General features: G+C 42.0%; 1 protein-coding gene across 4 annotated transcripts in view; it reads right to left on the reverse strand.

Annotated features, from left to right (window-relative positions):
* Positions 1–2644: 2644 nt before the first annotated feature.
* LOC118400948 (anoctamin-1-like) overlaps positions 2645–22230 on the reverse strand; it is a 63682-nt gene continuing 44096 nt past the window's right edge. For all 4 annotated transcript variants that reach the window (XM_035797991.2, XM_035797996.2, XM_035797994.2 and 1 more), the window contains 8 exons: positions 22022–22079; positions 21394–21494; positions 20115–20257; positions 12846–12998; positions 11225–11277; positions 5348–5532; positions 5032–5137; positions 2645–4171 (listed from right to left, as the gene is read on the reverse strand). In XM_035797991.2, coding sequence (XP_035653884.1) covers positions 3923–4171; positions 5032–5137; positions 5348–5532; positions 11225–11277; positions 12846–12998; positions 20115–20257; positions 21394–21494; positions 22022–22079 — 1048 coding nt within the window. In that variant the 3' untranslated portion in view covers positions 2645–3922. The remainder of the gene's footprint in view (positions 4172–5031; positions 5138–5347; positions 5533–11224; positions 11278–12845; positions 12999–20114; positions 20258–21393; positions 21495–22021; positions 22080–22230) is intronic.

The raw sequence follows: 22230 nt of genomic DNA on the forward strand, positions 1-22230 counted from the left end.
TATGCAGGCCATGGAAGAACTGGGACATTTTCAGCTTCCAGAAATTGTATACAGCTCTTTGCGACATGGGGCAGTGCATTATCATGCAAGAGGAGTTGGTGGCGGACGAATGGCATGACAATGGGCCTCAGGATCTCATCACGGTATCTCTGTGCATTCAAATTGCCATCAATAAAATGCAATTGTGTTCGATGTCAGTAGCTTATGTCTGCCCATACCACAACCCCACCGCCACCATGGGGCACTCTGTTCACAATGTTGACATCAGCAAACCTCTTGCCCACACAACGCTATACATGTGGTCTGCGGTTGTGAGGCAGGTTTCAACGTACTGCCAAATTCTCTAAAACGATGTTGGAGGCAGCTTATGGTAGATAAATTAACAATCAATGTTCTGTCAACTGCTCTGTTGGACATTCCTGCAGTCAGCATACTATTTGCATGCTCCCTGTGTTGTGTGACAAAACTGCACATTTTAGAGCAGCCTTTTATTGTCCCCAGCACAAGGTGCACCTGTGTAATGATTATGCCGTTTAATCACCTTCTTGATAGGCCACAGCTTTCACAGCAGAAATGCACATTAAAAGACATTTATGCAAAACATTTTAGAGAAATAAGCTTTTTGTGAGTATGGAACATTTCTGTGGATCTTTAATTTAAGCTCATGAAACATGGTACCAATATTTCACGTTGCGTTTATATTTTTGTTGGGTGTAAGTTATGATACTCTTTATTCGGTCCACTAGCCTATCTCATCACGCAACAAGTCAATTTGATGGAACATTTGCATATTTTATTTTTTGGGATTTTAGAAAATCCACAGGAAAATCTGAAGCCAATTGGATGGAAACCTAACTAGTGATTGAAAAAAACAACTTCTGGGAAGATCCAGAATTCTATCAGTTTGCTTTATTTCAGAAAATATTTTGTATTTTCCTCCAAAAAGTAAGTTTAGTCTAATGTCTGAAAATATATATCTCTTCACAGTCCGTTTCTGATCTTTGGGTACGATTTCCAGTAAAAGTTGCTTATTTTGTCTCGTCTTAAAAAATGTCATGAGTGCTATCAAGCCAAGGAGAGGAAGTTCCGTTGTAAGCTGAAATGGAACATTTCCCTTTATTTACATCAAGAAGTGCTTCCTCTGAGTTCCATCTCCTGAAAACTCCATTAAATCTATCTGTCCTGTCCTGGGTCAGGCCTGGCCTATCTCAAATAATACCGGTTCCAGAACACTGCAAAGTGTCTAGGATCCTTGACTGGCTTGGCTTGGTAGGATAGTAAGTTACAATAGGATTTGGTAAACACCGTTTTGATTATGTTATCAAATGATGTACGGCACTCTTACATTTACAAATGTTACTATATATAGCAGGTACACTCTATGGCCAAAAGTATGTGGATGCCCCTTCAAATGAGTGGATTCGGCTATTTCAGCCATACCCGTTGCTGACAGGTGTACAACATCGTGCACACTGCCATGCAATCTCCATAGACAAACATTGGCAGGAGAATGGCCTGTACTGATGAGCTCAGTCACTTTCAACAGGACACCATCATAGGATGCCACCTTTCCAGCAAGTCAGTTCATCAAATTTCAGTCCTCCTAGAACTGCCCCGATCAACTATCAGGGCTGTTATTGTGAAGTGGAAACGTTTAGGAGCAACTCTCCAAACTGCCTCTGGAAGCAACGTTAGCACAATAACTGTTCATCGCTTCATGAAATGGCTTTCCATGGCCGAACACAAGCCTAAGCACTATGCACAAAGCCAAGCCTCGGCTGGAGTGGTGTAAAGCTTGCCGCCAATGGACTCTGGAGCAGTGGAAAAGCGTTCTTTGGAGTGACGAATCACGCATCACCATCTGGCTCACGGACGGATGAATCTGGGTTTGGCGGATGCCAGGAGAATGCTAATGCATAGTGCCAACTGTAGAGTGTGGTGAAGGAGGAATAATGGTCTGGGCTGTTTTTCATGGTTCATGCCAGGCCCCTTAATTCCGGTGAAGGGAAATCTTAACACTTCAACATACAATGACATTCTAGACTATTCTTTGCTTCCAACTTTGTGGCAACAGTTTGAGGAAGGCCCTTTCCTGTTTCAGAATGACAATGCCCCCGTGCACAAAGCGAGGTCCATACAGAAATGGTTTGTCGAGATCAGTGTGGAAGAATTTGACTAGTCTGCACAGAGCCCTGACCTCAACCCCATCGAACACTTTTGGGATGAATGGGTATGCTGACTGCGAGCCAGGCCTAATCACCCAACATCAGTGCCCGATTTGACTAATCTCTTGTGGCGGAATAGAAGTAAGTCCCTGCAGCAATATTCCAGCATCTAGTGGAATGCCTTCCCAGAATAGTGGAAGCTGTTATAGCAGCAAAGGGAGGACCAAACCCATATTAATACCCTTGACTTTGGAATGAGATGTTCGATGAGCACGTGTCCACATACTTTTGGCTGTGTTGTGTATTTGAACGTTGAATGTCAAATAAAAAGAAAATGGTTTAAAACAAACTAGGTTCAAAGAGATTCTATTGCATTTGATACCGATACTCTATTTTTAAATTGTAAGTTACTGCAAAGGCCACAATCCTCTTTGGAATACATTTCTCTTCCAAGCCTAAGAACATGACAGCACTCAATAGCCATACCGCATTGTTGTTTACATTCAATCTAATGCATTATTTATTCAACATCACATCAAAATGATTTACAACGTAGTCGGTATCAATACAGTAAAATAGGCTGCTATGAAATTACTCTCATTTTGTATGAAGACATTGGTTTGACATATAAAAGGATCAACGAGAAACGAGAAGAACGAGAAATATGATGTTTCTTAGTATATCCAGTAGACAGAAGTAAGTGTAAACAATATACAATTTTAAGTACAACTGAAAGGTTTCATTATTATTGCTCCACATGTAAAAGAATATCCTGATTGGCTTTGAAGCGTAGAAGTCACATAGTATAATGTATGTCTTGTGGCAGAGAAAGATTTGCCTGAACTGTACATGTTACAACAGGGGTATATTCTTACAACACTGCTAAGTCGTATATATTCTGAACTAAAGTGATTCAAAGTATTTTACTATGTTTAGCAGCATCCTAGTCATCATACAGTGCTATTTTACTTGTGTACTGTAACGCAATAAAATACTCTACTAACAGCTTTTGCTATATGATAGCATGGGAGCCCACAACCAGGTGATGTATCAACCATGCTCAACTGTGTGCTTGGTAGCTAAAAACATTTGAGATCTTTGAATCAAAGACATACAAAAACCTGTCACCCATTTAAGATGATATCCTTTGCTCCACACACATACATTTCAAGATATCCAAGTTAGTTTTTTTTTATAGTTAAAAATACAAATGAAAAAAAAATCTAGGTAAAGAAAATAATCGTTCATTAGTGTTGTGTAGCGATTGAATACAAAGTTTAGCGTTTATGAGAGTGGTTATTCGCACGGTTGCACCATGGATATGGTTGAGTCGTAAGAGTAAAAGGATTATGTATAATCTACATCCTGTTTATAAAGAGGCAAACATCGAAATACCTCGGATGCCAGATATGCTGTAACGTAAAGCACGTAAGGAACATTTTAAACAAACATTTTCTCTCTTCTCTGGCTGCTCTGAATATGGTATGGTCCGCCACATTTAAGATCATCCCTCAAAACCATGACCCCACTGGCTGGCACTTCGTTAACTGGTTGGCAGTTAGCTAGTTAGTTATTCACTGAATGGTTTGACAGGAAGGCATTGTGCACGGGGACTGTTTCTGTTTGTCGTAGTTCGGCCTCCGACAACGTCTTGAAGAGAACACTTCTCCCTTTCTATGGAATGTCTGGACATGGATAAAGACACAGAGAGTAGTAACCCTTGGCTTAGCTAGCAAGGCTACACCTTATAGGAGCTGCTAGAAGTTGTTGGCGTGCGTGTGACTGTGTGTGTGTGGGATGGAGCGCGAGCGGGCTATAGGGGCGTGGTTGTTGCGCCCCTTGCCGTCACAAGGAGTCATGCTGTCTATGAACTGCATCTTGCCCTGCTCCTCCTTCATGAACAGCTCCACCATCAGGATCTTCTCCTTGTGGATCTGAAGGCTGATGTCTTTAGGGATGTCTGGGATCAACCAGTCCACGATGTCACTCATCAGCATCACAACGTTCTACAGGGAGGGAAGAGAGGTAAACTTTTCAAGTATCTTTTGCCTAAAGAATATTCACTTTCTTTTCCCATATAATTGTAAATGTGTTAGCTAACATATTTTCTATTGACGCACTAATGACATCAATATAGAACATCCATATTTGGTTAAGTCACTCATCGGCATCACCACACTCTACAGGAAGTGGAGAGACAGCATGTCATTGGTCAACCAGCAGGAAACAGGAAGTATACCAGGGTTCCCCAACTGGTGGCCTGTGGGTGTGGTTTTATTTGTCCCCCCATGTTTTTGAGCAAAAACTTGTTCAAAAAGAAAGACTGTAAATAAATAAAAGACTGTAAAAACACCAGGAAATCATCTCCAAGTGATTTTAATTCGGGAAATCTGTTCTCAGGTATTCCGCATAATAGAGAAACACATGCGATCATATACAAATGTAAGCAAGATGCAAAATTATGTTTACGTCTAATATTATGTCTGTTAGGCCATCTTGCCGTCAATTTACAGTCTACAAATGATTTGTAATTATGTTCCGGCCCCCCAACCATCCACTCAAGAAAAGAAAATCGACCTGCGGCTGAGTCTAGTTGATTATCCCTGCTGTATACTAATCTCACAAAGCAAAATGAGTGTGTCTTTGAATACCTCATATACATACACTGTAGCTGTAAAATCTGGCACTAAGTGTACACTTCCATCAACTGCATTCTTTCTTTTTTCATGTTATATTTAGACAGTTCAGATGGAGTAAGGTGAAGAGTTGAGACGCAGTAGGAAGGGAGGGTGGAAACAGGGATCGAGCTCCAGTCTCCGGTGGGGAGGCATACAGAAGTGCTTGCAGACAAGTGTGTTACACTCACCTGAAAGACTATGACGAAGGCCAGTCGGGCGGCCAGGACCGCCCAGAACTCTTTAGAGACCACATAGGGCGTGTTGGACCATGGAGGCTCCCTGTAGTCCTTATACCTAGAGTCAAGAGTCAACTGATCACAAAGACTTAAAGCAGATAGCAGAAGTCTGTGGAACAGACGACACCGCAACAACCTTTTATTTGTTACGCATGACAAAAACTGATAACTCTTTATTTTACGGTACAGAAAATGAAGACATTACATGGTCATTACACTGTAATGACAAAAATCTAAGTTGTTGACCCAGTGCTGTGCGTTCTCTCACCTACACATCTCCACCTGGTAACCCAGATGATGAGGATCCATAGGTTCTTTACCATCCTGGAAGTCTGAGACGTTAAAATAGGACATGGTGTGGTTGACAAAGCCGTGCATGGAGCCATCTGGGCTGTACATGTACTGGTAGACTAGCCTCGGGATGAAGTCTGACGTGAAGGAGATCACAAACGCCTGGCGAGAGACCGACAGTGATTCAATGAGAAAGCACCTGAAGACATGTAAAAATATATCAAATGTGACCCGTCTTAAGAAACTAGGCGTAGGTCACATGTCGCTTCTTCACATTTGAACGTTTTCATTTAAAAAAAATTCATATATGCTGGCTGTGGCAAGCTACTCACCGTCAAACCACCATGCCTACTCTCTCTCACATTGTGACTGAAGGCTGAATGATGTTCAATGAGCTGCTGGTAGAGCCAATGGTTTCTTCTTCAGGAAACCATTGAACATAACCAAAATATTACCGCAAATGAGCAGACGTATTTGTTTATTCTATGTACGGTACCAGTCAAAAGTTTAGACACACCTACTCAGGTGTATTTCTTTATTTGGACTATTTTCTATGTTGTAGAAAAGTAGTGAAGACATCAAAACTATGAAATAACACATATGGAATCATGTCGTAACCAAAAAAGTGTTAAACAAATCCAAATATATTTTATATTTGAGATTCTTCAAAGTAGCCACCCTTTGAGCCAATCAGTTGTGTTGTGAGAAGGTAGGGGTGGTATGCAGAAGATAGCCCTATTTGGTAAAATACCAAGTCCATATTATGGCAAGTACAGCTCAAATAAGCAAAGAGAAATGACAGTCCATCATTACTTTAGGACATGAAGGTCAGTCAATCCGGAAAACTTCAAGAACTTTGAAAGATTCTTCAAGTGCAGTCGCAAAAACCATCCAGCGCTATGCCGAAACTGGCTCTCATGAGGACCGCCACAGGAAAGGAAGACCCAGAGATACCTCTGCTGCAAAGGATAAGTTCATTAGAGTTAAGAAATTGCATCCCAAATAAATTCACATCTCAACATCAACTTTTCAGAGGAGACTGCATGAATCAGACCTTCATGGTCGAATTTCTGCAAAGAAACCACTACTAAAGGACAACAATAAGAAGAAAGTACTTGCTTGTGCCAAGAAACACGAGCTCTGGACAGACAAAGTAGGTGACGCAGAGTAGGTGAACGGATGACCTCCACATGTGTGGTTCTTTGACCAAGAAGGAGAGTGATGTAGACCTGGCCTCCACAATCACCCGATCCCAAACCCGATGGTTTGGGATGAGTTGGACCGCAGAGTGAAGGAAAAGCAGCCAACAGGTGCTCAGCATATGTGGGAACTACTTCCAAACTGTTGGAAAAGCATTCTAGGTGTGTCACGTTGGTATAAATGGGTCGGGAGACAGGCGTAGGAATGCATAATAGGGGTTTTTATTTCCCAAATTAAAGTGTGCCGTGTAAAGGCATGGGGGCGAAGACCAAACAAACACGTATACAAAACACAGGGTAGAAACCAAAACAAAAGAGCGAAGAGTACCTCGAGTAAATACACAATCGCACAATGATTTTCAAACGGGACGAGAACCGCAATCATCTGCATAATATACGTGGCACGAAAGCCAAAACAACATAGCACAGGTACTCACACGAACCAACAGACATTGTTCATCATTGTCCTGTCGATTATTGTTACAAAGGGCACACTTATACAATTACTAATCAATAGGAGCCAGGTGTGCGTAATGAAAGTTCCGGAGGGATCCGTGACAAGGTGAAGCCGGTCGAGAGAATGCCAAGAGTGTGCAAAGCTGTCATCAACGCAAAGGGTGGCTACTTTGAAAAATCAAAAATATATTTGGATTTATTTCACACTTTCTTTGGTTACAAAATGATTCCATGTGTGTTATTTCATAGTTATGATGTCTTCACTATTATTCTGCAAAGTAGAACATAGCAAGAGTAAAGAAAAACCTTTGAATGAGTAGGTGTGTCCAAACGTTTCACTTATACTGTATATAATATTTGCGCGTTATCTGTGGAGTAAAGACTGACACAAATGTTTCTGTTATAGGCAAATATCGGCAGATAATATCGACCAACGGCTTTATCGGTTGGGCAAAACAGTGTCATCACGTTGGCCTGGGGGTTGGTTTATGACAGTCATAAATACCTCTTCCCTTCCTTTTTCCTCTCTATACCCTACCAAGGTTACATTTGCAAAACCCCTTGGTTAACATAGAGATTCTGGGAACGTCAGAATGTGGGTGGAAATGAACTATATTCTGGTAATCCGAACAATTTAACATATGCAGTGGTACTTAATGAATATGATGTCAGTTCGGTTGTCATCAGAGTCATTCTCATCAATGATAAGATGACATAAATTCCACAGTGGAAAGTCTATACATCAGAGTTATCAGATTCACATGGAATTGTTGTTCAATTTAAATGTTTGAATTTGAAATTATTTGTGATGGGATGAAATGTGATTTTAGTTTCTAAAATGTGAGATTTGGATTTTCATAAGATAGGGCTGCTCAATCAGTGACCCTCCCCTGTGAAGGGACAAAGGCTATAAAACTTTTAAACACACCGTACTCTTCCTTCCTATATAAGCTCTTGACTACAACATAACTTTCTGTTCCGCGGATGTGAGGATGACGATCCCATGTCAGAATGGTTCAGATAAAACTACAAGCCGACATCAGCATGAGCTTCGGTTGCGAATGGTATGGACTTTGAACTCTTATTCACGACAGAAGTGATACCTCCTAGCCGTTGAGTTAGCGACCGCAGCTGCAAACGCAGGTTAGGAAGGAACAGACAGAGTATCCCATCTACCACACAACGGCATTCTACCACACCACGACGTTACTACAACTTATTCAAGTGACCACCAGAGACATTCTTCAAAGGACAAAGGACTCGGTTTGGCAACACGATCTTCCATCTACCACCACGCTCAGAGTATATATTTATTGCATTTTCCTTTTCCAAATGGGTGGTAATTTAGAATGCATAAGATACTGTATTTACGATAGAACAGCTTCTTCCCTTTGTTCCCCAAGTCTCCCGCTCTTTCCTCAAACCCGCCCCTTTTCCTTTGTGTAACAAGCTGCCATATCTGTTCTGCCCGCTAGGGACGTTTCCCATGAAGTAAAGAATTATCCAGGTATAATTAATTCTTTGTATATGTTATTCTGTGTGATTAGTTAGGTATTTAGTAAATAAATAATTAAACCCAATTTTGTATTGCTGATTCAACTTGTTAGCCAGGATTCTTGCAGATAACCAAGAATTTACAACTTTCAGAATATGAGACTGAAGTAAGATGATGATTAATGTTGACTGCTATTGATGTAAAATATTGCTAAATCTTTAAGAGATTATTCGGAAGATAACAGCTCTATAAATATTATTTCGTGGTGCCCAACTCTCTAGTTAATTACATTTACCTGATTAGCTCAATCAGGTGATATTAATTACGGAGAAAGTATTTTATAGAATAGCATGTCATAGCAATTAATCCGGCATAGCCAAAGACACGACAACAGGAATGTCAGTGTTCTTCCATGGCCAGCGAAGACCCCGATCTCAATCCCATTGAGCACGTCTGGGACCTGTTGGATCGGAGGGTGAGTGCTAGGGCCATTCCCCCCAGAAATGTCCGGGGATGTTCAGGTGCCTTCGGTGGAAGAGTGGGATAACAGCTCACAGCAAGAACTGGAAAATCTGGTGCAGTCCATGAGGAGGAGATGCACTGCAGTACTTAATGCAGCTGGTGGCCACACCAGATACTAACTATAACTTTTGATTTTGACCCCCCCTTTGTTCAGGGACACATTATTCCATTTATGTTAGTCACATGTCTGTGGATCTTGTTCAGTTTATGTCTCAGTTGTTGAATCTTGTTAAGTTCTTACAAATATTTACACATGTTAAGTTTGCTGAAAATAAACAAAGTTGACAGTGAGAGGACGTTTATTTTTTTGCTGAGTTTAGAAGCTGTTTTTCAGTCTCTCGGTCCCAGTTTTGTTGCACCTGTACTGACCTCGCCTTCTGGATGATAGCGGGGTGAACAGGCCCTGGCTCGGGTGATTGATGTTCTTGATTATCTTTTTGGTGGTCTTCTGTGACATCGGGTGCTGTAGGTGTCCTGGATGGCAGACAGTGTGCCCCGGTGATGCGTTGGGCAGACTGCACCATCCACTGGAGAGCCCTGCTGTTGCGGGTGGTGCAGTTGCCGTACCAGGCGGTGGGTGATACAGCCCGACAGGATGCTCTCAATCATGCATCTGTAGAAGTTTGTGAGGGTCTTAGGGGCCAAATGGAATTTCTTCAGTCTCCTGAGGTTGAAGACACACTGTCGCGCCTTCTTCACCACACTGTCTGTGTGGGTGGAGCATTTCAGATAGTCAGTGATGTGTATGCCGAGAAACTTGAAGCCTTCCACCTTCATTGCGGTCCCGTCAATGTGGACAAGGGTGTGCTCCTTCTGCTTTTTCCTGAAGTACATAATCGACTCCGCCAGGGCCCTCGCCTCCTCTCAGTAGGCTGTCTCGTCATTGTTAGTAATCAAAACTACTACTGTTGTGTCATCTGCAAACTTTATGATTGAGTTGGAGGCACCAGAAGCGGGAGCCTTTATTCATGTCTGTGGAATGTACTGAGAACCCAGCTGGCTGAATGGACGGGGACAGTATATCCAGAGAGAGCCATAATTCTGTGAAACAGAGTATGTTACAGTCCTTGATGTCTCTCTGGAAAAATATCCTCACTCTGAGCTCATGTACTTTATTCTTCAGATAGTGAACATTAACAAGTAAAATACTCGGAAGTGGTGGATGGTTTACCCGCCTCCTGAGTCGGACTAGAAGTTCACTCCGAATACCTATTCTCCGCCGGCAGCATCTTGGAGCAGCCTCTGGGATGAGTTCAATTGCCCTGGGGGGCGCAAACAAAGGTTCCAATTCGGAAAAGTTGCATTCCTGGTCGTAGTGCTGGTGAGTTACCGCCGCTCTGATATCCAAAAGTTAACTGTATGTAATAACACAAAAAAAGTTCTGGGCTAATACTGTAAAAAAGAACACACAAAAAAAAACAAATACTGCAAAGTTGCTTAGGCGCTAGAAGCAGAGCTGCCATATCTGTCAGTGCCATCTTGCTGTTTCATCTGCAACTCTCTGCCTGCCAGCACATAGGGCGACTGACTGTTAACAGAAATGTTAGCCCTAACCCTAACCTGTGAAGCTGGCCAGTACCCACGCGATATTTGCTTCTGGGTTCCGCGATTTGTCAGCACATAAACCTACAGTGAATCCAAGGTCTTAAAGTAAAAACACATTGACATCCTGTACTGTTGAAAACCTTATCAATAAGAGAATGGAGGTGATGAAATCCCTCCCTCCCTTCCATCTCGATTGAATGTCATAAATAACCCAGATCAGGATCTCAACTCACCATTGCCATGACGATTGTGATCCCTTTGGAAGTGAAGTGTGAGCCCGGTGTCGGATTTATAACCAAGCTAGCGCTCTTTCTGACCAAGTATGGTCTTCTCTGCACAGAGGGGCAGGCATTTAAAAGCCGTATCATGAGCTTTTACAAGTAACCCCCCAAAAGTGGGGGTAAATTCCCAGTAAATGTTGTGTGGACCAGGGCTGAGCTTCAATGAAATATGTTCTAGTTTTAAGTGCAGACTTGTTATTGTTGAGGGGGTTGTGGAATGGATAAGATGGAATAAAAAACAGTACCTTTGGCAGAACATTCAAAACAATCAAAACAGTATATGTTAGTCAGATTTCTTTGACATTTTTATCATTTGGTCACTGTTATGTTTTGCTGGGATTACAGGAATGACTTACGTTTATGATGACGGCCACTTTAGCCACACCTCGGAGAAGGTTGTACCATATACCTAGAATCAGAGAAGCAGAATCACAAGAGAGTTAGAACTCTTGATGGTAATTGATATTACAATCTTATAACAAATATATTTGTTAATTAAGGCGATTATAATCACACAGAGTTCCATTCATTGGGTTCCATTCCTCAACAATCATTCTCTTTGGGTACATCTTAAATATGAATAGCCCCATTTTGGATGGATTTTCGTTATAATTTAATTGTTTTATCAAGGAATATCAAGGTAATTTGCTTATAAATGGCTTCACGGCAGTTCTGTCTAAAAGCCCAGCTTCCCAGACTTCAAAACACTTGGACTATGGGGTATCGGGTTACATATCCACAGCCATTAGAGGTCATTTGCTGATTGGACGGTCTGTCAATTTGTGACGAAATGGTACGTTACAGGTACAGCGATAGGAAAAAGTCGCATCTACTGCAGCGATAGGAAACAGTCGCATCGTTCTATGACAAACACACATCAATTTATATTGAATTAAAAAAAATCAAAAACGAAGACAATTGCAAGATACAAAACCTCTTTGTCTTCATCACAAAAGGACAAATCAACTCATTCACAGGGCGAGAGACAGCAATGATTAAGAGCAGTGCACCACATAATAAGTCAGATTTTCCCTTACCGCCAACTAAATACAAAATTATTACAGTATTAAGGCAGCTGAAATCTTATATCATGTCAACTTCATAGTTGATCGTGAGTATATGTATATTATATGTAGATGAAATGTTTCAAGCCCTCCCCCCCCCATGTTTCATGAGTACATTGATCATAGCATACGAAATTCGCCTACCGCCCTGACAGATCCACGTACGATGCCATCGCCATTGGCAATGCACACTGCCCTCACCTACCTGGACAACTCCACTGCCGCGGACCCCAAGGAGATACAGAGGGTTGTACGCTCAGCAAAACGTACCTTTCGGAAGCACACTGCCTGCCCTCCAGGACACCTACAACACCAGGTATATCAGGGACCCCAGCCACCTGAACCATGGCCTGTTCTCCCCACTTCCATCACTCAGATGCGGTCAGTAGAGTAGCATCATGGCAAAAACTGTAAGACTGGCTAATAGCATCTACCCCCAGACCATCAGGCTACTGAATAGCAACAAATAGTTTTAGAACAGCCCCCAAAATGGTTTAAAATGACATTTGGGCTAGAAAGAAGAAGCTTGGGCTGTTTGGGCTAGAAAGAAGAAGTTTTCGCTGTAGTAATGCTGAAAGCATGACGCTAACGAAACTGCGCTTGTGAAACAGCAGTACTGCGAAGCTTTATAATTCCAACCATTATTATTCAAAAATTATAATCCCAAATTCAAACTACAGGTCGCAGAGCAAAATATCGCACACCAAATTGGTCGCACTTTTAAAGCCCTGGGTCACATGGTAAGGAAAAACTCATGGGACCGAAGAATCCCAAAGACAACGAGTGCTTTTTTCCCCTTCTTTGTAAATCACTTGTATTGGAGTGACTTCAATATTATGTTGAAGGAATCAATATAGGAGTGTAATAAAAAAAACAAACCCGTGTGCAGAGAGAGTTTGAACAGTAAACCCACCAATGTCTTTTGCCCTCGCAGCGACCGGCCTCCTGAGCTCAGCCACAAACTTCTTGGCATCCAGGCGTATCTCGATGATGTTGTTGAGCAGGGCGAACAGTGGGGCCAGCGGAAACGACGCCACGAACAAGGTCACAAACCCAAACTGGATTACTGCAAGGACACAGATATACATCGCCTTCAGAAAGTATTCACACTCCTTGACTTTCTCCACATGTTGTTGTGTTACAGCCTGAATTTAAAATGGATTCAATTGAGATTTTGTGTCACTGGCCGACACACAATAACCTATAATGTTAAAGTCGAATGATGTTTTTAGACATTTTTACAAATAGATCGAAAATGAAAAGCTGAAAGCTGTCTTGAGTCATTAAGTATTCAACCACTTCGTTGAGGATTAAATATGTTCTTAATAAATCACATAATAAGTTACATAGACTCACTCCATGTGAGTCTATGTAGGAAACTGCTCAGCAATTTCACCATGAGGCCAATGGTGACTTTAAAACAGTTACTGAGTTTAATGGCTGTGAAAGGAGAAAACTGAGGATGGATCAACATCATTTTAGTTACTCCACAATTACTAACCTAATTGACAGCATCAAAAGAAGGAAACCTGTATAGAATACAAATCTTCCAAAACATGCATCCTGTTTCCAACAAGGCAATAAAGTAAAACTGCTAAAAATGTGGGAAAGAAATGAACTTTATGACCTGAATTACAAAGCCTTATGTTTGGAGCAAATCCAAAACAACACATCACTGACAACCACTCTTCATATTTTGAAGTATGATGATGGCTGAATCATGTTATGAGTATGCTTGTCATCAGCAAGGATTAGGGAGTTTTTATTTAATTTAAATAAATGGAATAGAGCTAAGAAAAGGCAAAATCCTAAAGGAAACCGTGGTTCAGTCTGCTTTCCAACAGAGACTTAGAGACAAATTCACCTTTTATCAGGACAATAACCTAACCATGGTGACATTGAATGTTCCTGAGTGGCCTAGTTATAATTTTGACTTAAATTGGCATGATCAACAACCAATTTGACAGAGCTTGAAGAATTTGTAAAATAACAACGTGAAAATATTGTAGAATCCAGATGCAAAGCTCTTGGAATCCCAGAACGTCTCACAGCTGTAATCGCTGCCAAAGGTTTTCAATATATTTTCTAACATTTCTAAAAACATGTTTTTTTTTTAACTTTGTCATTATGGGGTATTGTGTGTAAAGGTGTGTATGGTGGGAGAAAAAAAAAGATATTTAATACATGTTGAACACAAGGCATGTGGAATGTGGAATAAGTCAAGAGGTGTGAACACTTTCTGAAGGAACTGTAAGTGAGACATCCTATGAATACAGGCCCTGATCACTCGACAAGACTAAACAAATCAATCAAAAAAGATTCTCCGAACCTCACATCACACTGCAGCTAGCACTGAAACAGGCTCATGTTAAAGGTTTCTTCCCTCATCACATGTAGGATAACAAGAAACACTTGAATGACCCTTGTAAATGTATAAATAAACTAAATAAGAACATTTGTTACGTAGTAACAACTTTGACCTTTAGGTAATTCAAAGCAACATCGTCCTCCTAAGTGGTTAACTTATTGAAGCAGCTGAAGATAATTATGGGAGTGGACCAGACCAGAGAGAACAGAACAGGGAGACTCTTCATGGGTCTTGCAGAGAGAGGAGACATAGGGATGGGGCAGGCAGGGAGAGGATATGGTGAGGGAAGGGGCATTGGCATTGGGAGGGGGAGGAGAAGGTGAGGGGCAGGGAGAGGCAGGGACAAGTCAGGGATGAGGGAGGGGCAGTTACCATGGAGAAGAGACAGTGAGGGGATGGAAAGGGGATGGGGGCAAGAGGGAGCATGCAGGGACCTGGGAGGGGGTAGACAGGCCAGAGGAAAGCTGATCGGACCAGAGACCCAGGCTGTAATCTCTACTGACATGGAGCCAACGCATGACCAAGCCCAGAATGCCACTCTCTCATAACCCCAGTACTACCCCTGTACCCCTAGTACTCTGTAATGTCACACCACAACCTCAGTAGTACCCCTAGTACTCTTTGGTCCACACAGCAAGGGTACATTGAAAAACACTTCAGACAGGTTTTGCATTGTAGTGTTTTCACTGTTAAATGTTCTCTCTCTCGCCACACACACACACACACACACACACACACACACACACACACACACACACACACACACACACACACACACACACACACACACACACACACACACACACACACACACACACACACACACACACACACACACACACACACACACACACACAGTTCTCAGTTGAGTTTGAGAAGCAGGTGCTCTTCAAAAGCCATGCACCACAAGGTGCAGCATTTTGTGAAATTTTGACAACTCTTATAATAAATGTGTGGAACTTGGGTGTGCCTGGTGAAGGTTTGGACTAATAGACCGATGCCTGCAGGTTAGGAACATTGGATAAGAACATTCCTCTTACAATCCCTTAATACCCATAATGTGGGAGCGTGAAATATATGCGATGCCATGAAAATGAAGTTAAGTCTTGAACTCTCTGAGAATAGACCTACTCACCGGGCATTAACTGAGAGTCACTGCATCTTCTGAGAGTGACGTAAGTTAAAAAGCCCTGGAACTGGGGTCTCCTGTTGTTGAAGACATTCTCAAGAGTACAGAGAGCAGACAGAGAACAAACAATGTATGTCTTAAGAGCTGTCTCAACAGTCCTCTTAGATTGCAAATACACGATAATCTGAGAGATACAGATGTAGGATCTTCATTTGAACCAGTTTGCTACAGCAGGAAAATAATCCTGCAGCAACAGGAAATGTTCATTATTATGTAGATTATAATTCATGGTCATTTCGGTAAGGGTTGAAACATTTTTCTGTGAAGGGAAAATCAAGTCTGAAATTTCTAAATGGAAATTACAAACTTCAGAAGCCTTTTTAAACCTCAAATACACAAACACATTTTACATTTCCTGTACCGCAGAAAAGTTCTCCTGCTACAGGGTTATCAAAATAAGATCCTACATCTGTAGATCTTGAAAGAGAGAGAGAGATGGAGTATCGATACAGTTGAGAGAGAGAGAGAGCGAGAGATAGATAGAAAGATGGAGCAATCGAGACACTTGAGAAAGAGAGAGAAGAAGACAGGCAAAGCAAGATGAGAGTCACAGGACCAGGGCCATGTTGACTAAACTACGGGACAGAAGAGGTGTGTAAAACACTGCTGTCTGTCGTTGAGGAGAAGGCCCAGGGTGTAGGTTTGGTACAGAGTAAGGAAGTAATTCATTCAATTAGTTATGTGCTTGGCTTAGGAGCAATTCAATTATAAAACGGTAATGAGTTGCCAGGATGAATAAAAACAATATTCGTCTAACTCCCACACGAAGAGGAAGTATGTTTCTTTTAAATACTGTATCTTGCTGCTCCAGATATTCTTGTTTCACTCAATGAACATGAGCATCAAGTGCATTCGGAAAGTATTGAAAACACTTGACTTTTTCCACATTTTGTTACATTATAACCTTATTCTGAAAATGTGTTTTACAAAATTATCCTCCACAATCCTTCACACAATCCTTCACACAATACCCCATAATGACAAAGCAAACCAGGTTTTTAGACATTTTTGCAAATGTATTAAAAATTAAAACCAGAAATACCTTATTTACATAAGTATTCAAACCCTTTGCCATGAGACTCGAAATTGAGCTCAGGTGCATCCGGTTTCCATTGATCATCCTTGAGATGTTGCTACAACTTGATTGGAGTCCACCTGTGGTAAATTCAATTGATTGGACATGACTTGGAAAGGTACACAACTGTCTATATAAGGTCCCACAGTTGACAGTGCATGTCAGAGCAAAAACCAAGCCATGAGGAAGAAGGAATTGTTCGTAGAGCTCTGAGACAGGATTGTGTGGAGGGAACAGATCTGGGGAAGGACACCACAAACGTTCTGCAGCATTGAAGGTCCCCAAGAACACAGTGGCCTCCCTCATTCATAAAAGGAAGAACGTTGGAACCACCAAGATTCTTCCTAGAGCTGGCTGACTAGCCAAATTGAGCAATCTGGGCATAAAGGTCCTTGGTCGGCCTCCTGGGTGGCACAGTGGTCTAGGGCGCTGCATCGCAGTTCTAGCTGTGCCACCAGAGACTCTGGGTTCGAGCCCAGGCTCTGTCGCAGCCGGCCCATGCGGTGACACACAATTGGCCTAGGATTAGGGAGGGTTTGGCCGGTAGGGATATCCTTGTCTCATCGCGCACTAGCGACTCCTGTGGCGGGCCGGGCGCAGTGCACACTAACCAGGTCGCCAGGTGCACAGTGACACATTGGTGCGTCAGGGAGGTGACCAAGAACCCGATGGTCACACTGACAGAGCTCTAGAGCTCCTCTGTGGAGATGGGACAACGACCCAAGTCTCTGAATGTCCTTGAGGGGCCCAGCCAGAGCCCGGACTTGAACCTGATTGAACATCTCTGGAGAGACCTGAAAATAGCTGTGCAGCAACGCTCCCCATCTAACCTGACAAAGCTTGAGAGGATCTGAAGAGAAGAATGGGAGAAATTCACCAAATATAGGTGTGCCAAGCTTTTAGTGTCATACCCAAGAAGACTCACTGCCAAATATGCTTCAACAAAGTACTGAGCAAAGGGTCTGAATACTTTTTAAAATTATTATAAATTAGCAAACATTTCTAACAACAGTTTTTGCTTTGTCATTATGGGGTATTGTGTGTAGATTGATGAGGGGAAAAAACAATTTAATCAATTTTTAGAGCAAGGCCGTGACCTAACAACATTTTGAAAAAGACAAGGGGTCTGAATACATTCCGAAGGCACTGTACAAGTGACTCTACACACACGCACACCCACTCACATACAACCATCCTATACGCTGCTGCTACTCTCTTTATCATATATCCTGATGCCTAGTCATCTTACCCAATATACATATTGACCTCTATCACTCCAGTATGCCTCCAGCATCTCTGTACTGCAAATATGGTACTGGAACTTACTAACCCTGTATATAGTATGTATAAGTATAAGTATATATAGTACTTACTTTCTTGTGTGTTTTTGTTTTACTTTATGTATTTTTTTGTATTACATTGTTATAGATTTCTGCATTTTTAGGTTTAGTACTTAAAAGAAAGACATTTCACTGCACATTAAAAACTTGAATCTTGAACATAGCTTTTTTTGAGTACTTTAAATTACTCTAAAATGTCCATACTTACAGTGCAGGAAAAATTATGTCTTAAATAATCAATATTTTACTCAATCAATGTTACTTTACAATAGCAGTAAACACAAATACAGAATTTGAATAATAAAAAACTTAAGATCCTATCCCCAAATCTTTTTTCCCCCCATACAGCGTTTGCAACACATTATCCAATACCCTGTTAAATATTTAAGTCATAAATATCTTCTACTAGCTCATCAAAAGACATGGGCTCTAATTACCTAGCTGAGGAAAAAGGCCTGTGGGTCTCTCATCTATTAATTGTGTCTATCTTTGACATTTGCTAAAGCCAGCCACCTGAGGTTTCATCAGCATTCAAGTCAATACAAAATAAAAGCCATCTCCATCTAATTCTTGAATCAATCTATTCACATCTGCCGGTTTGAAGCTGGAGCCAAACTCAGTACAGTGAGACTAAAAAGCTTTGCTTATTTGATGCAATTAATTGACCATCGTTTCTAAACCAACATGAAGGCCTATCCGAATTCTCTCACGACGGGCTACATCTAAATATCTCCATAACAACAAAAACAAAGGATATTTGTTTTATTCATCACAGGGTCTCACTGGTCCTCTGGCCAACAGAAATAAACCCTGAGTTTACTCAGTAGAGACCCCAGTCCTCACAGTTTCCACAACTTTTACTGTGCCACTTCCTGTTGACATGACAGTGTTCCAGGCCGAATACACTGCACGCATCAACCAATGGCTGTGTGGCACGTCATCGACTGCTTAGTCGGGCACCTCGGGCATCAGATTGCTAGATAATATGATGTGGTTCAGCTGATTTGTTAAACACCTATCCAGGTGCTATGTGATTCGTCATGTGACTGCAAAATAGTCTACCTAGAATGCCACCATTCTGCTGACCTTGAAAGGGACCTTCTTCCACCTGCTGTGACACTTGTCTTTGAACGAAGGTGCCAACTAACCAGCTTGTGGATTGTGCTACCAGTGGTCCTTCACATGTTATAATATAATAATAATAATATATGCCATTTAGCAGACGCTTTTATCCAAAGCGACTTAGTCATGTGTGCATACATTCTACGTATGGGTGGTCCCGGGAATCGAACCCACTAGCCTGGCGATACAAGCGCCATGCTCTACCAACTGAGCTACAGAAGGACCACACCTTCCACACCACCTTTTGAGGATAACATGTATTAAAGCATTGATAACAGTGACATTGTCCTACACTCTTAGAAAAAAGGCTGCTATCCAGAACATGAAAGGGTTCTCCGGCTGTCCCCTTAGGATAACCATCTGAAGAACCCTTTTTGGTTCCACCCTATTGGGTTCTACATAGAATCCTTTCCCCAGAGGGTTCTACATGGAACCCAAAATAGTTCTACCTGGAACCAAAAACAGTTCAATGGGGACAACCAACAAAAAAAACCTTTTCTCTAAGAGTAGTATGTGATCAAAAATAAAATTCAACATGGGAATGGAACCTTCTTCACAGTACAGTACAGCTATTTCGGACCAAAGCCCACTCGAATTGCCATAGCAGAGGTGTGTAGTGTGAAATATCTGCCATCCTAAAAACATGTCACAGTCACAGTGCAGCAGCAGAATGGGTTTGGTTACCTCACACCTACAGGTCAGGCAACAGTTCCCTCACAACTCAACTGGAACATAAAGGAGAATCAGAAATGCTGTTGTTACCTTGCTGTCAAACCAAGGTGCGTGAAAAATGGAGAAAACAAGCAGAGAAAGAAGAGGATTTTTAAATAAACTGGACAATGTAGACAAGACATGCATATCCAGATTACGATTTGCATGGCATTGAATGTAATTAAAGGCGACATTCTATATTCAAAACAAATAATTGAGAATAGGGTCTGTCTGACTGAATGGCCCTGCTACCGAAGGTCTCACAGGGAGCTCTGGCAGTGTCAGAGGGTTCAACAAACACACACATAAACGCGCACACTCACGCTCGCAAGCACGCACACTCGTACGCACGTCCACACACACAGAGAGAGACTCACTCATCTCCATGTACTCTGGAGTGAGGCCTGCGAAGGGCTCTAGGAAGTGGTCCGTCTCATAGCGCTGTAACTTCTTCTCCCTCTCCTCTTCCTGGAAGGACCTTCTCTTAGACTTGATGTACCTGATCAACTTCTTCAGCTTCCTGCACACAAAGGATCACAATCATAAGATGCCATACAGCATATAGGGCAGTTACAGACAGGGACACAGTCACAGATAGGGACACAGTCACAGACAGGGACACAGTCACAGACAGGGACACAGTTACAGACAGGGATACAGTTCAAATCAAATCAAATGTTTATTTGTCACATACACATGGTTAGCAGATGTTAATGCGAGTGTAGCGAAATGCTTGTGCTTCTAGTTCCGACAATGCAGTAATAACCAATGAGTAATCTAACTAACAATTCCAAAACTACTACCTTATACACACAAGTGTAAAGGGATAAAGAATATGTACATAAAGATATATGAATGAGTGATGGTACAGAGCGGCATAGGCAAGATGCAGTAGATGGTATCGAGTACAGTATATACATATGAGATGAGTATGTAAACAAAGTGGCATAGTTTAAAGTGGCTAGTGATACATGTATTACAAACAGGGACACAGTCGCAGACAGGGACACAGTCGCAGACAGGGACACAGTCGCAGACAGGGACACAGTCGCAGACAGGGACACAGTCGCAGACAGGGACACAGTCGCAGACAGGGACACAGTCGCAGACAGGGACACAGTCGCAGACAGGGACACAGTCACAGACAGGGACACAGTCACAGACAGGGACACAGTCACAGACAGGGACACAGTCGCAGACAGGGACACAGTCGCAGACAGGGACACAGTCGCAGACAGGGACACAGTCGCAGACAGGGACACAGTCACAGACAGGGACACAGTCACAGACAGGGACACAGTCACAGACAGGGACACAGTCACAGACAGGGACACAGTTACAGACAGGGACACAGTTACAGACAGGGACACAGTTACAGACAGGGACACAGTCACAGACAGGGACACAGTTACAGACAGAGCCAAAGGCAGGCAGTGGCACAGGAACATAGTCACAGTGGAGGGTCAGGGACAGGAACACAGTCATGATTTGGGATCAAATCAGCATAGAAAAGTACTTATGGGCCTGGCATTTGCATCCTTGATATTGATTCATATAATGTATTGAACCTTTATTTAACTAGGCAAGTCAGATATGCAGACTTTGTTTTGTGGTGTGTGTGACGAGGCTGGCGTGTGCGCTTGTGTGTGTACTCACGGGATGCCGATTTCAAATAAATTGTTCTGGATGAGTTGCTTTCCCAACATGGTGATACTGAGCTGAATACACAACTCCATCAGACATCCTCCATGAGCACACTGCAGAGAAAGAAAAAAAAACACTAGGTAAACACTTCTGTACTGTAACACACTTCCATTACAGAAAGACTAACATGATAAAAGACAAGTACTAAGGACGGGATTCGAACAAACCCAGATTTACGACTTCCTCACAGCAAAAGGCAATTTCCCTGACATTCAAAGAGATCGAAGTTCACTGTAAACGCTGCGTATCGGCTCAAGAGAGACAACCGTAGCCGTTTATCTATGTTTGATTGAATCCCAGCCTTACACTGTTCTTAGCGTTTTGATTGACAGCTTCAAGAGAGCAGCACTTGAATTCTACAGATTTATTTTGAATATGTGAACTCCTAATTTATGTTCCTAGGTTAACTAACAGTGTTTAATTCGTATGCAATATGATAACACGTATGAAAATGAAATACACCTGTATAACATGACAAATAATGCGATAAATCTTTAATAAAACTCTCTAAAATTACTGTTCATGATGCAGAGTTTTCTCAGAGACTGAGAGGAGGGTTTATAGTGAAAAAGTGTTTCACCTCTTCCATGCGGTACGACTCAAACACATACAGATAACTTCCAGGTCGTCCAACAAGCCTGTATGAGGAGACATGAGGAAGGAAGTCGGGAGAGGCAACACTGAGAGAAACTCTACGACCTCTCACTGACATAGACTGTGACATTAAAATGGCACGACATAAGATAGCATAGCATAGCGGAAAAGCATTGCGTAACACCACATTGCGTC

The sequence above is a fragment of the Oncorhynchus keta genome, chromosome 22 (assembly GCF_023373465.1).
Source record: "Oncorhynchus keta strain PuntledgeMale-10-30-2019 chromosome 22, Oket_V2, whole genome shotgun sequence".
Lineage (NCBI taxonomy): Eukaryota > Metazoa > Chordata > Actinopteri > Salmoniformes > Salmonidae > Oncorhynchus > Oncorhynchus keta.